The following is a 16129-nucleotide window of genomic DNA, read 5'->3' as shown; positions in this document are numbered from 1 at the left end:
TCTCTCTTTTAAATTTAAAATAATCATAGTAATTAGTAATTACAAAACATTCAAGCTCGTTTTAGAAATTATGTTTCTCTCAAATATTATATTTCCATCGCACTTGATAAACTCAAGTTAATATATTCTACAAATTATGTTAATAAAGATAAATTATATTATATAAATTTTATGGAAAGGATTATTTCGAAATGCAAAAACTTGTGTGAGACGGTCTCAGGGTCGTATTTTATGAGATGGATCTCTTATTTGGGTCATCCATGGAAAATATTATTTTTTTATGCTAAGAGTATTACTTTTTATTATGAATATCGGTAAGATTGACTCATCTTCATGATATTGTCACACAAAAGACCTACTCATTCCGAAAAATATAAAAATCGACCTCACAATATCAAATTAAAACATACAGACTCAGATATCCTTACAAGTTGACATGAGATTTTTATCTATCTTTTAAGTGTCATATCGTGTTCTACGGCATAATTAACAGACGAATATATATATTGAAAATATGTATAATTTTTAAAGGTTTTTTTTTGAGAAAATATAATTTTTAAAGTTAATTTTTGTAGATATTAAATTAGTGGATCTCATACTCGATCCGACTCGTGAAAAATATTATTTTTTTATACAAAATATTATTTTTTACTCTAGATGTGGATCGAGTGGACTCGTCTCATAGATATAAATCGGTAAGATCGTTTCACAAAAAACTTACTCATTTTTCTATTGTTTTAAAATAACTTCAAGGCCTAGACAGTTAATCTTCCGATCCGTGTAGCCAAGATTTTAAAATTGAAAAAAACTTATGTGAGACATTTTACAAATCAATTTTCTTACATAGATCTCCAACCTAAATCGATGATCGAGTTAACATATCTCATATTATGATTTAAAATTTATTATTTGTTTATAAAAAAATATCTCTTATTTTAGAGAATAGATTTTTAATATATATTTATAAAATGACAGCTCGTGCATTTTATAAAAAATTCTATTAAAAATCTGTATTTTTGTGTGGCTCCAAATTAATATATTTATAGAAATAAATATCTCATATTAATGGTATTCAATCAATTATAATATAGAAAAATTCATCTCTCTTCCTTGATATTTTTCATAATAATTAAAATAAAATCAATTATATTTAATAAGTTACATGGCCGATCGATTCTTTCCCGAAGTGGCTTTTTGAGAGTTTGAACAAGTGCCCCACTGTTGTGCAACCGAACTTCTCGGCTGTTTTGTGGAGTTTATCGAGATATCGAAATGAGAAGCTATGGAACCGGGTATCTAGATCACCACATATCACTGCTTCACTCGACTATGATATGGTACTGAACTGGAACCAAGTTCAAAGGAAATGACAAACTTCAATCTCTCGTCGGGATGATGATGATAATCGATGGACGAAACCACCTGATCCATCTATGAAGTGCAATGTCGACGCAACCTTGTTTAAAGAACAACGAGCAATTGGTTTTGGAACTGTGGTAAGAGACTCAACGGGAAACTTCGTGGTGAGCAAAACCTATGTAACAAGTGGATTGTTTGAAGTTAAAGAGGCCGAAACACTCGCTCTTTTTGATGCTATTCAATGGACATCTTCTTTGAAACTCCGGGATGTTATTTTTGAAACAGACTCAGAGACGGTTATCAATGCAATAAGATCAAAGAATGTAGACTACACATAGTTTGGGTTGATTATCTATGGATGCTGTCAAATTTTAGAAGCTCATCCTTCTTTCAAAACATATTAGAAGACAAGTAAATATGGTTGCTCATACATTGTCACGCACGGCAATATCTTTTGTTAATATTTTTATTTCATATCATCTCCAGATATTATATGTAATTCAATCAATCACGATTGCGGGAACAAGGACGGATTAATGGATATTTTCATTTCAAAAAAAAAAAAAAGTTACATGGCCGATCACTAATATTAATAGAGTAGGTGGTTTTGTTAGTCATAAATATGTTAATTTTTTCGATAAATTCCCGATCGTACAAATTAAATCCGGGTCAAATTCGAACAAACATCGGGCGATTCCCTGACCCGATCTCTCACCCGAGGAAACCTGGTAGCGGGAACAAGCAAAAACAAATTGTCAAAAGGAGGGAAAGAATGAATCTTTATCCACACCGACTATAAAAGTAATCTCCTCCTGATTTTGAGACAAATAGAAGCAGTTTTTTGGAAATGGGGAGGAGCAGAAAGACTAGGGTTTCGGAGGCGAACAGCGAGGAAGAAGAGGTGGAAATGAAGGAAAACGAGCAAGATTTTAACGGATCGTCTTCCATTAGCCGGAAAAGCTTGTATGAGGTTTGTCATTTCGTATTTCTTCGCTTTTCCACTTCTTCAGGAATTTAATGTTGTATTTTCTTTAATTCAGATTTAATTTGAGCAGGTTTCAGAAAAAAAAAATTTTGAACTTTGTTGCTGACTGTTTCAATCACAATATGTTAATATGCTGATTTAATCTGAGCAGGTTTCAGATTTTATTTAATGAAATGCTTTTCAATCACAATATGTTCTGTGAGGTCATGTTGTATAGGGTTATTAACAATGCTTATTGGTGATTTATTATCACAAAAAGTCTCGTCAGTGCTTTCAAGTTCATCTCCAGCTCTTCAAGTACTACCTTAAGCCATGATATTGCACACTACAATTAATTCCGTCCCACCATTGTTTCAAGCTGTTTTTTACTTCTCCATGTGACAAGGTTACCCCATAGAAAGGTACAATAACCAGTGGTAGATCTGTTATCTGTGATTGAACTTATGCAGTTTGGTTCTCGAAAGCTTCAATACTTCTTTAATCGTTTTTCTTAAATAATAAGCCTTCTTTTGGTGACCCTTTTATGTACCTTAGTATTATGTAGACTACCTCCATGTGTTCTTCATAAGGTGAGTGCATAAATTGACACCACTACGCATGCATCAAAAGTTACATCAAGTCTTGTGTGTGAAAGATATACGAGCTTCCTACAAGATGCTGGTACTATCTTCCATTTTCAACTGGAACCCCCTTTGACATATCACTCAGCTTTTGATTGGGATCCAAAGGAGTGTCCCTTGGTCTACAACAACTCATCATTGTTTCTTCCAGAAGATCTAGAACATCCCTGCGGCATAGATATATCTCTTGTTATCAAGCAATTTCCTTTCCCAAGAACAATGTGGGGCACCTAGGTCTCTAACCTTGATACTAATGACCTGTTATTTCGATTTCATCATTTCCAGTGAGGATTATATCATCAACATGTACAATCAAAATAACCATCTTCCCTTTACTCGTATGCTTCTCGAATATCGTATGATCTGATTGTTCTTAGATATAACCTTGTTCTTGCTTCAATCCATAAAGAGGTTTTTGCATATGCAGTTTCTATAACTCATATTATTTTCTTCTTCTCTCATTCACAAATCTTTTATTCTCAATAATTTGCCATCATTTACTCGAAAATATTAAGTTTTTTGCTCTCTGATAATAAAACACCGTAACTCACTTAGATTTTACTCCATTCATTAACTGCTTTGAATTCACTATTTTCATTGTGTCACCATCTTGTAATTTTCTTTTCTATTAATATTAGTTTCCAAATTCTGTGATTCTTTCCAAATTTTCCCATAATTAACCTCTGAATGAAGTTTGCCCTTTCCATCAAACTTCAGTTATAAGTAGAGAATGAATTACTGGTGTATTGCCCAGTTTACTTTAGACCTCCTGATATAGCTGCCATAGACTCATATGAGACTTGCATTCTTAAACTTGAGTGTGAAAACAATTATTTATAATAAAGGAAAAACTCTTATGGATGAGCCAAGTACATTGATGGTCCCTTATGCCTTTTTAGAGTTATTGGTTTCACTCCAATCTGTAATTTGATCCTTGAAAACTCCATGCTTAAGATGTAACTGTGATGATTTATGATCTCCTTGTGTGTGTGTGTGTGTGTGTGTGTGTGTGTGTGTGTGTGTGTGTGTGTGTGTGTGAGCTGAATATTGAGCTGGGAGTTGTATTTGGCTGGACTTCTGCATATTTAGATTCTTGGGGTAGACAAAGCTGCATCTCAGCAAGAAATAAAGAAAGCTTATTACAAGCTAGCTCTGAGGCTACATCCTGATAAAAATCCTGATAATGAGGTAAAATTTATAGTTTTAAACATGTTGCATTCGATTCTTTTCCAGCGGAGAAATCATCGGTCTTGTACCAGACTTTTATCATCACATTTCCTTTCTCTAGGAAGCCAAGGAAAAGTTTCAAAATCTGCAAAAGGTTATGTCTATTCTTGGCGACGAGGAAAAACGTGCAGTGTATGACCAGACTGGCTGTATTGATGATGCTGTAAGTCACGGTCTTACTTGCTGTTCTTGCCGTTACTTGTTAAATGATTGTGGTAGGTCCGACACCATTCACAAAGGTTATAGTGTGAATTGGAATAATGCATGAGCAAAATCCACCCTCTGCATTTAGATAGTTCAATTCAATTGCACTGATGAAAGATTTGAACTACAAGTTGTTTGGATTATTTTTACTACTTATTTACTGTATTTTTAATATTTCAAAACATTGTAAGTTTTCATACATTCTAGAATTAAAAAATGACTAACATGTCTTATGGCAGTTTCTCCATCAACATAGGATCCTCCAACTTAATTGACATGACTTTGCTGATTAACAGGAACTAGCAGGAGATGACATCCAGAATTTGAAGGCTTTTTTCCGAACCACATATAAGAAGGTTATTGGTCTTTGCTATCTGATGACTTTCTCCAATAATGGTTGACTGTGTGTACTCATCAAATGAAGTAGTACATGGATATCCTTTATAGGTCACTGAGGCAGATATCGAGGAGTTTGAAGCTAATTACAGAGGCTCTGGTTCAGAGAAAAATGATTTGCTTGAGCTATACAAGAAACACAAGGGAAACATGGATAGGTATATATAATTAGCGTGTTGTATGACTGCCAATTTAAACTTCTCACATCATAATCTGTTAGCATTTGTTTGCAGGCTTTTCTGCTGCATGATTTGCTCTGATCCTCAACTAGACTCCCATCGCTTCATGGATATCATTGATGAGTCTATATCCGCAGGTGAGATTTCTCTGATTTCTACTATGGAATTTACATCGACTTCTCTAAATAATTTTATTGATTTTTCTTTCTTTTCGTACTTTCTGTACCAATTACCGACCCCCCTTGTTTTTTCCAATACTGTATTTATAGGAGAAATGAAATCAACCCAAGCGTATGAGAAATGGGCTAAGAAGGTATCCAAGTCAAAACCTCCCACAAGTACATTGCAACCGAGAAAGAAGTCAGTCACTTATCTTTCCTTCCCCTAATCTATCTTTGTAACGTATCTTTTTGTATAGTGTATCATTGAGAAAATCGTATACTCATTGAAAACCTTCGCAGATCAAAGAAAAACTCGGAAGACTTGTATACTGTGATAGCGCAGCGACAGAATGAGAGGAAAGGCAAAATTGATTCAATGTTCTCATCTCTAGTTCAAAAATATGGTGGGACTGAGGCAGTTCCAGAGCCAAGCGAAGAGGAGTTTGAAGCCGCTCGTATAAAACTCGAAAGTCGGAGGACTTCCAAACGAAAGTAATTGCACTCTGGTTAACTTTCCGTTATTTCTGTAAAAATTGTGAATTCTGTGAATGTTCTTGTATCTTGTGTATGGTACAATTGCCAACCACTTCGGTAGCTTCTCGTGTTAAGGACGAGAGTTTATGCCTCTAGACGACGAATGATGGTTGCAAAGATGGCCCTTAGTATTTTTTTATATATATATATATATATTTTGCATGTTGTATGAGTTTGTCAGAAATTATGTAGGATTTTTTTTCCTTTATTCTGTAAATAAAGAGATACATATCAAACAAAAACATCAGACAGACAATCATAAACTCCAATGTCTAAGTTAAAAGGATATAACTTGTCCGAATAGTGGAAACAAAGATATATGTAGCAGATGTTGAGGCCAGTGCAACAATAATATCACCAGAAAATGCATTGAAAGAGACCAAATAATGAATCTTAATTTGCACCTTCAATTAAAAATTAATGTGGTTGAGGGAATTATGCTCGAGAATGATTATTATTTTCCAGTTTGTTGGCTTCAGTTTCGCATAAACAATAATTACAGTGGTCGATTCTTAATATTGAAGTTATTGTTTCATGCGTGAAATTAATGTTTAATTTCTTCTTTGGATTGAAAATATGTTTATATCATCATCAAATCAAGAAGCTTGATCCCACTCTTCCATGATTCAACACCGTGATATTCTCACCGTCGCAAATATACAAGTTTGTTTGTTTTTTCACATAGATTAATAAACTTATTGGAAAAAACATATTTTTTTTTCTCTGTTTAATTCATTCAAAAAATAATTTCACGTTTTTGAAGACTTATTTAATATGTGTATATTGGTAAAATAAACTAAGAAAATGTTACTACATATAAAAACAGGACCATATATTTAGGCAACCGAAAAAGGTAACGAAGCTTATATAATTTGGACGATATATATATATATACACACACACACACACACACACACACACGTGTGGTTATAAATTTAATCTACCAACATTTTTAAAAAAATCGAGCAAACAAAATAGATTTTATTGAGAATGTAACCAAAGTCCCACATTAAAAATATAAGAAGAAGCTCATGAGTTAATAAAATAGAAAGATATCTCCATTGGTACGAGATATTTTGGGTAGAATCCAAAAACAAATCAACAAAGATTTATGACTAAAGTAGACAATATCATACAATTTTGGAGATAAGTTACTTCCATGACATAATGAATGACGTGAGAAAAAGAGTAATGATCTAGATCAATTTATGTGTGTGGAATCTTCGGATATTTAAATTAAAGAGGTGATGGCTCCCAATAAATCCATTATGAGATTGAGGCAAACAGTGCTCAAATTATTTCACGTAAGGTGTCGCTCCCAACACAGTGGAGATGAGTAACCTCGAGGATGAACATATGAGACTAGGATGAACATATGAGATTGAGGGGAGGCCCTAACCATGGGAAGAATTGTGGTCCTTTATTTGAGAGGGGGATTATCGAGAATGCAACCAAAGTCTCACGTTAAAAACATAAGGGGAAAATCATGAATTAATAAGATGAAAGGATATCTTCATTGGTATGAGACTTTTTGGGTAAATTCCACAACGTAGTGGAGAGGAGTGACCTTGAGCATGAACATATGAGATTGAGAGGAGACCCGAACCATGAGAAGAATGGTGGTCTTTTGTTTGAAGTGAGGATTGTTATGAATGCAATCAAAGTCCTACGTTAGAAATACAAAGAAATATAATGAGTTAACAAGATAGAATGATATATATCTTTTGGCTAAGTCTAAAAGCAAATCTATGAGATCTTATGTTCAAAGTGAATAATATCATTCTATTGTTATTTGATCAAAATAAGCTGTGATTTTTAAAAAAACTCGTGTTGTAGGTTTTTAGCATTGAATGAATGAATAAGTTGGGTAGGGTCATTCATTGGAGAATTTTGTCCCTCTGTTGTCACATCTATAATTATTATTAATTATTATGATTACAGCAACCATATTTTATTTCTTGCTACCACTTGAAGAAAATAAGGATTCTTTCTTTAAAAATATCAAGTACATTCATGTCATAAAATCAAGGAATTGTAAGCATTAAATGTTAATATATTGTGAAAAACGGCCTTTTTTCTGCGTGCATTTTAATGTTACTAATACTAAATAAAACTCCATTGAACATATGTAGGAGTAAAAATCATTGTGGTTCCNAATTAGGAGAATCATCCACGAAGTATAGAGTACATCTCAACGTATATTCGTGCGCGACAGTGGAGCTTGCACCGACACCGACCCCTAACGCGTATAAAATTGTCTCCTTCTCCACCTTCAAATGGCTATCAATTTATCTATGATTCTTATATTTAATTTTCACGTCCTATTATTTAAAATATTTTGCATTGACCATCAAAATTTTAAAATATATAAAAATTTGTAATGATAAATTGTATCTTAAGATTTCGTTCGACACACGTACTTAAATTATTCTATGATTTAAATAATTGAAATTGTACTGATATTATTAATTATAACTTTTGATCAAACGATTCGTCCTTGACGATTAAGATAAAAATTATGTGTAATATATATCGAAATCTAAAATTTAAAATGTTCGTATATATATTTATATATAAAATATCAGTTACTAGTTTTTATATTGTGATATATTGGCCATATTACATGGTTTGAAACCAGTAAAACGAGAGGGGCTTTATTGTCAATTCGTCCAAGTCCCCGGGGTAGATGTAGATCATGAGCCCAACGACTATTTAACCATGTGCCTGTCTCAGCTTCCGTAGAATTTCATTTTTTGCACAGATACCACTCCAAAAATCCAAGCGCGTGTTCATTTCGAAGATCCAGAGGTAAATTCTCAGATTTTCTTACTCCGGATTTGGCACCACGGCTGATTTCGGTTTCGTTTTTTCAACTTTTTGGGTGTGATCTGAAAATGCAGCTGTCGCGGTCTAATGTGATTTCAGCGATCTCTAATTTAGTGCCTGGTTTTTTTTTGTCCTAGTGATACTTGAGTGATAGATCTACGCAGGTATGGAGTTAGGTGTGATCGAATGAAAAAAAAATTCGTTATGATTTTAAAAAATGCAAGATTCATCGCTAAGCTTCTGGTGCGCTGCCCGGAGCTTGCTGTTTGATTCGAATTGTGTTGTATGGATTTCATCACATGTAATTGGATGGCGGTGCAGTTGTAGATCTAGTCTGATTAGGCATTGCTGAAATAATTCAATGATTTCTGTCTGATATAAATTATTTCATTTGAATAGTAATTCGTGTTCTTCGCGTGTCGTCGTAATTCTTGTTCATTTTTTGCATCAGATCTGAGTTTGAAGCGCATGATATATTTTGTTCTGATTTTTTTGTTTGTAGTTGTGGTTGAATGGATTCAAATCCGTAGTTGATCTAATCTAATTTATCGCAACCGACTGTAGATATTTGTATACCTTGGTTCATCATTTGATCCCTCTTTTTCCCAGTGGAAATATATGTATGCTAGTTGAGCAACTACGAATTTGTTCCCTTCAGTATCATGGGCAGTATTCCTTGGAGAAATTGCTGATTTGGATTGATGTTAAGATCTGACGAGATCATATTCATGCGATTAGAATATTGCCAAAAACGGCCTCATCTTTCTCATAATGGTTTTGATTATATTCATGTTATCTTAACATTGTCCACGAGTTTTGTTATTGCCCACTCTATGGTTGCTGACTCATGGACAATGTTAATTTTTTTTACAAGCGTTATGAGAATGCATCTTTGAAATGCTCACATCTCGATTTTCCAACTTTATTTTCCAGACCACGCAAAATAGAAAAGATGGTGAAGATCTGCTGCATCGGAGCTGGGTATGTGGGAGGCCCTACCATGGCTGTGATAGCACTCAAATGCCCTGCAATTGAAGTAGCTGTTGTTGATATTTCTGTTGCTCGCATCAAAGCCTGGAACAGTGATCAGCTTCCTATCTACGAGCCAGGACTCGACGATGTGGTGAAGCAGTGCCGTGGCAAAAATCTATTCTTCAGCACAGATGTGGAGAAACATGTATTTGAGGCTGATATAGTCTTTGTTTCAGTCAATACTCCAACTAAGACCAGGGGCCTCGGAGCTGGGAAAGCTGCAGATTTGACATATTGGGAGAGTGCGGCTCGCATGATCGCTGATGTGTCGAAATCTGACAAGATTGTGGTTGAGAAGTCCACAGTTCCAGTCAAAACAGCTGAGGCGATTGAAAAAATCTTGACTCACAACAGCAAGGGAATCAATTATCAGATTCTCTCAAATCCAGAATTCCTTGCTGAGGGCACTGCCATTGAAGATCTTTTTAAACCAGACAGGGTTCTTATTGGTGGCAGGGAAACCCCAGAAGGCCTTAAGGCAGTCCAAACTCTGAAGGATGTTTATGCCCATTGGGTTCCTGAAGATCGTATCCTTACCACCAATTTATGGTCCGCGGAGCTCTCAAAACTTGCTGCTAATGCCTTCTTGGCTCAAAGAATTTCATCGGTCAATGCCATGTCTGCTCTCTGTGAGGCTACTGGAGCAGATGTTACCCAAGTGGCTTACGCTGTTGGCAAGGACACGAGAATTGGTCCCAAGTTCCTTAATTCTAGCGTTGGTTTTGGTGGCTCCTGCTTCCAGAAGGACATACTCAACTTAGTTTACATTTGCGAGTGCAATGGTCTTCCTGAGGTTGCAGAATACTGGAAACAAGTTATTAAGATCAATGACTATCAAAAGAGCCGGTTTGTCAACCGCATAGTTTCATCTATGTTTAACACAGTTGCTAACAAGAAAATGGCCATCTTAGGTTTTGCCTTTAAGAAGGATACAGGTGACACGAGAGAGACTCCTGCAATTGATGTTTGCCAAGGACTCCTAGGTGACAAGGCTCAGTTGAGCATCTACGACCCTCAGGTCACCGAGGAACAGATCCAGAGAGACCTTTCAATGAACAAATTCGATTGGGATCATCCCCTTCATCTCCAGCCAATGAGCCCAACCACAGTCAAGAAAGTTTCTGTAGTTTGGAGCGCTGAGGAGGCAACAAAAGATGCTCATGCTGTTTGTATTCTTACTGAGTGGGATGAGTTTAAAACACTTGATTTCCAGAAAATATATGACAATATGCAGAAACCAGCCTTTGTTTTCGATGGAAGGAACGTTGTTGATGTGCAGAAGCTCAGAGAGATTGGTTTTGTTGTTTATTCGATTGGCAAGCCACTCGATGCCTGGATCAAGGACTTGCCTGCTGTTGCATAAAAATTGGATCTCTCCTGTTCGCCTCACAATGAATCAAATGGCATACTTTCAGTAAGGAAACATTATAAGATTCTTTTTCTCCTACATTTTCATTTTAGAAGTGGACCAGTTTTTGATTGTTCATATATCACATCTGTAGTCAGAGAAGCAACTATATATGTTGTTTCTGGGCTTAAATCGTGGTTTATGAAATTACTTGTGTCGTTTACTTATCTTCTATTACGACTTGATTTATTGTTTTGTCTGTGATATTGTAATGTGAGGTTACCAGTTTTACAAACCATTTTTGCTGTCATTTTTATGTAACGTTGCACGTAAATGACATCTAAATGTTACATACATTTTCTAAATTTGGAATAAATAAAAATTAATATTGATCTTTGTGATGTTTGCTGTATCAATTTCTTATTCTTGTGAATGTGGTTGGCTTTGTTTGATTCTTAAGATTTCTTTGCACGTGCATTTTCATATATTCAAATGTAATCATTAATTTAATTTTTTATTCACCAATCAAAATATTTTATAATTTTATAACTATCTGACTCGATTATCATGTATTAAACTAATAAGATGGCATCACTATTTCAATGTAATATATGTTATAATTACTGTTCCAAAAGGAATCTCGAACAAAAACCTTGCTTTTCAATGTATACCCTCAAAGTCCTTTCATAAATATATATCCTGAAAATTCCAAAAAAAAAAGTAACTAAAGAGGAAGTTTCACGTACAACGGTGTTACTAATCTATATCTTTTAAATAAATCGACTTAAACCTATTTTGTTGTAAAAAATAATATGTTTGATATAAAAAAATAAAATTTTCATTCAAATCATTATTGATATGTATTTTATACAATATATTTTTGACACAACTCAGTTAAGTACTCAGGTTGCACTTTGGACATAATTTAACGGACCATTAAAATTTGGCCCAAACAAAATAAATTCATACCAGGTTGTTTTCTGGAGTAAAATTATGTTTCATAAGCTCCATATTCTTTACTGTTTTAGTATATTTTTTTTTTTAGTTTTTATTTTTATTTTTATTTGTTTTCTTACCACATTATTCATTGATTTCTGTTTGGATTCATGTATTTTTTAAAAGTTTACAATGTTGGATCAATTTTATTTATATGGACTTATATATGAATAATTATGTGTTGTGGGTTGTCTATTAAGTTAAGCCCAAAATAAAGTGATCAACTAAGGTTTCAGGTTATTGGGCTTTAATGTATCTAATAGGTTGTTGGGCCTTTAATGTGTAGAGATATAAGTGTAATTTCTGTTTTTATGATGGATTAAAACATAAATATCAAAATATAATGATAAATATTATCTATATATATGGGTCATGGTCCCCAGATATCACTTTCACTATTCTCTCCCCCATTAAAAAAATAGTTCTGAAGGGAAAACTAAAGAATTCTCTCAAAGAAAGAGCGCGTAAATCTGGAAGATTAAGGCACGTTTTAAAGAATTCAGAAATATGTTTTCAGGTACGCTTCCGCTTAAGTTTTTAGTCAAATTCTTAATGATTTAGCGTGCTGGATTCTGCGATTTATGGGTTTTTCCCTACATACACAATTCTTAATTTATCTTTTGAGAATTACGATTATTGTTTAACATAATAAAATCTAAAAAGAAGGCAAATGTGAAATACATGGGTGTTTCCAAATTGTCATTCAGGATATTCGATCGAGAGACTAGGATAAAAAAGAGAGTCATTCACGGCCGAATACCGTGGAGAACCCTCAATCCCCAAGGTATCAACATTAGTGCTAAAGAAATGTGTGTTCGGTCTGTCAGATCGAAACTTTCTCTGCAGTCTCCGACTCGAAAAAAAAAGTTTTTGTACTCCATGTGTCCACAATTATTTTTCAGATGAAATTCGGTACAAAATATTGAAAATTTGAAACGTGTATATGATATTGCAGAACAAATTGTTTTAGATCTGATACAAAAGATAAAATTTTGAGTATAAAATTGGAATAACTTTATTAATATCAATACTTATTACACTTATATGTGTGTTCGAATATCATATATTAGAACGTGATCTAAATGAGTTATATTAAAATATCATACATTTTTAGTATCACATGTTTAATGTTTTGTATTAATTTTCATCCAAAAAAATTTCATTAATACTAAAATTTGTTATACATGTTTGAGTACTCAAAAATCAAATACTAATGTCAGATCTGAAACATTTAGTACTCAAATATCATATTTTCAAATTTTGTATCAAATTTTCATCCGAATAATACATGTCATTAATATCAAATTTTGTTATACATTTTTTGTATACTAAAAATCATATATCAATATCAGATCTAAAATATTTTGGATGGAAATATCATATATTTGTTTATAATAAGAATAATAAACAAAAAGTAAAGCACATCACACGCGCACACAAATTGTGGGGCAGATTGAGAGAGCTGGTTGATTTGGTACAGCATTTTTCGTTCGTCACATAATCGAGAATAACAAGCAAAGTGTCTGTTTCCAAGCATGAAAATGAATTGTTTTTTTTTTTTAAAAAATCAGGAAAATGAAAGATTCTATAGCATCTGGGGATTTACATTACTCCAGAAAAATTCCAAAATACTGTCCTGGAGAGCAAAAAGTAATTATATAGTAGGGCAAATTATTTTTTAATTTGAAATTAGTTTAATGAAATATCAAATTGTCACATTTAAAAATTAGATAGAAATCTGAAAGGACCTGAAACCGACAATGACATGAATTTATTACAAGTTTTGTTTTTAATGGAACATTATAATAATGACAAAAACTTGTGTGAGACGATCTCACGGATCGTATTTTGTGAGACAAATTTTTTATTTGGGTCATCTATGAAAAAATATTACTTTTTATGCTAAGAGTATTACTTTTTATTGTGAATATTGGTAGAGTTAACCCGTCTTACATATAAAAATTCGTAAGACCGTCTCACAAAAGACCTACTCTATATATAACAAAACATCATCGAAGATTATGAGCTGTCTAGAAATCTTGTTTAGGTACAACATCGAATCAATAGTGTCCATTAATTCAGATGTCCTCTTCCAAAATAATTGACGATTATGAAACACCAACTTTCGTCGTGATCGACAATTTTTTTATAAGATTAATTATTAGCATCGTGATAATTTCAAAATACAACATGTATTTTTACATGATTTTTGTAATGTAAACAACTTCATCTTCTCCATAAAAAAAGGAACAATCCCACTTCAACCAATTATAAATTAAATTATATATTTCGTACTAAATCTTGAACTCCTAAAAAAAAATTAATATTTTGAATTATGTTATTTTTCACTAACAAAAAAGTGGTGAATTATGAACTTTTATTATGTATTCATCCAAATTTTGAATATTGTTATTTTTCACTAATTTTTTTTATTTTTCACTAACAAGAAAGGGTGAATTATGAAATTTTACGTATATATATAATATTTTGAATTTTGTTATTTTCAGCATTGCTTGATTGTGATGAGCAAATGTCAACAGATTGAGATACATTGCCAACCCACGAGCCTTAAGGCAATAATAATATCTATAAAAAAAAAAAAACCCTTTAATCTTACATGCATACCACTATGAATTTAGACATTTATTATTCCTTCACACTATTTCCATTCACACAACAAAATTCAATATCCTAAATTATTATATATTTTACCAAAATATGGCACATTTTGGCAAGTTCAACTACTACAACATTATTCACAATTTTATTATTCTGATCGTCATATTTTTTTCGATGTACACACTAGAACAGGACTTCGCGACTCCACCCGCACCGGCTATGGATGCCGGAGATGGCAGCCAACTCCCAATTTGCATTACAAGCATTGTTTCTTCGGTTTTGCTTTTTGTTGCTGTCATTTTGTTTCAAAAAATCAAGGGTTTTTTGAGTTATGGGGTCCCAAAAGTTATTGTTGGAATTATGGTTGGAGGTATTGTAAAGAGCGACCTATGCGGCGCCTATCATAATATATATTATTGTTTTTGTATATAATATAATGTATATATATTTTCCAATATTTGTATGGATGTGCTTTGATTTTTCAAAAAATTTCGAAAGTCGAAACTAAGAGCAAAATGTTGTGTTTGGATGAAAGTAATTGAATTTGTAAGAGGATTTCAAATGGTTAGGTTGGAGACTGATTTGAAATTGAAACAAAAAAAAAAATACTCGAACGATATAAGATATTTCAAATCTTTTGTTATAATTTTGAGTCAAATAAAATATTATAAGATTTGATATATGAATTTGAAATTAAATCTACTCAAATCTAAAAGTTTGAGTCATCTTGGACAAGGCACCCAAACAAGATGGCTGAGCCCTAGTCTAGACCGGAGCTCTTTAGCCCATATATCTTCCATCGCAGCTCATCCGATTGATGTAAGGGATATGCAATGATAAGAAGACAGATTAATCACTTTTAAATTTTTTAAAAATGTTCGTAAGAATAACAAATTTTGATATTAACGAGTGATGACAACATATGGATATGATCCATATAAATATATTCTAACAGCTGAATATCGTCTCAACAGATGTCGAGATATGATCCATATAAATATATTCTAACAATTGAATATCGTCTCAACAGATGTCGATATTCATAAAAATACATGATTTTTTTTCTTCGTCATCTTTAATTCAAGAAATCCCCAACTAGACCAGTGCTAGAGCTTTCAATCATGGCATAAAATCAACAACTATAAATTTCTAAAAAGATTATTTTTCTTTTTTTTAATAGAATGGAGTAAAAAATAATTTAGAGGGTGACATTATAATTACACGCACTTATTTATAGATAGCCAAACAAGGCAAGGCACATGCGAGGGTGGAGGACAGGACAAGGTACCAGCCTAGCCCAAGTCCCACCACCACGCTACGTGTCCGCGGCCCATACGACGCTATCTTCCTCTTCTGTCACCAGCTGTCACCCTGGTCCAGCATCTCTGTATAAAAACCCCTCTCATTCCATGTGAAGAACCCACTAATCCCCATCACAGCATAACTTTACACTCCCTCCAAACACGCCCTTTCCTCTCCGATGGCACACATTAGCTCCGTGACAGCAGTGCTGCTGGCCTACGCCCTCACCGCTATGGTCGCCGCGGTCTCAGCTCAGGCCCCGGCCCCGGCGCCTGACGCCGGTGGTTCCGTCTCCCTGCCGCTCTCCGGTGCTGTCATCATGTCGTCGCTTCTCCTCTCCG

General features: G+C 33.7%; 2 protein-coding genes across 2 annotated transcripts; both read left to right on the top strand.

The window, feature by feature from the left end:
- Window positions 1–1965: 1965 nt before the first annotated feature.
- On the top strand, window positions 1966–5871 carry LOC140990932 (chaperone protein dnaJ 6-like). The gene is made up of 8 exons (XM_073460808.1): window positions 1966–2329; window positions 4054–4152; window positions 4253–4354; window positions 4692–4751; window positions 4843–4949; window positions 5025–5107; window positions 5240–5330; window positions 5432–5871. Exons 1-8 carry the CDS (start codon window positions 2207–2209, stop codon window positions 5625–5627), a joined length of 861 nt encoding a protein of 286 aa, XP_073316909.1. The 5' UTR covers window positions 1966–2206; the 3' UTR covers window positions 5628–5871.
- Window positions 5872–8290: 2419 nt separating this feature from the next.
- Window positions 8291–11267, top strand: LOC140991459 (UDP-glucose 6-dehydrogenase 1-like). Its single transcript, XM_073461418.1, has 2 exons — window positions 8291–8473; window positions 9425–11267. The coding sequence occupies exon 2, from the start codon at window positions 9444–9446 to the stop codon at window positions 10884–10886; it is 1443 nt and encodes a 480-aa protein (XP_073317519.1). The 5' UTR covers window positions 8291–8473; window positions 9425–9443; the 3' UTR covers window positions 10887–11267.
- The last annotated feature ends 4862 nt before the right edge of the window (window positions 11268–16129 follow it).

This window comes from Primulina huaijiensis, chromosome 13 (genome assembly GCF_012295235.1).
Source record: "Primulina huaijiensis isolate GDHJ02 chromosome 13, ASM1229523v2, whole genome shotgun sequence".
In the NCBI taxonomy this organism is placed as follows: Eukaryota; Viridiplantae; Streptophyta; class Magnoliopsida; order Lamiales; family Gesneriaceae; genus Primulina; species Primulina huaijiensis.
This window is presented reverse-complemented; position numbering and strand designations above follow the sequence as displayed.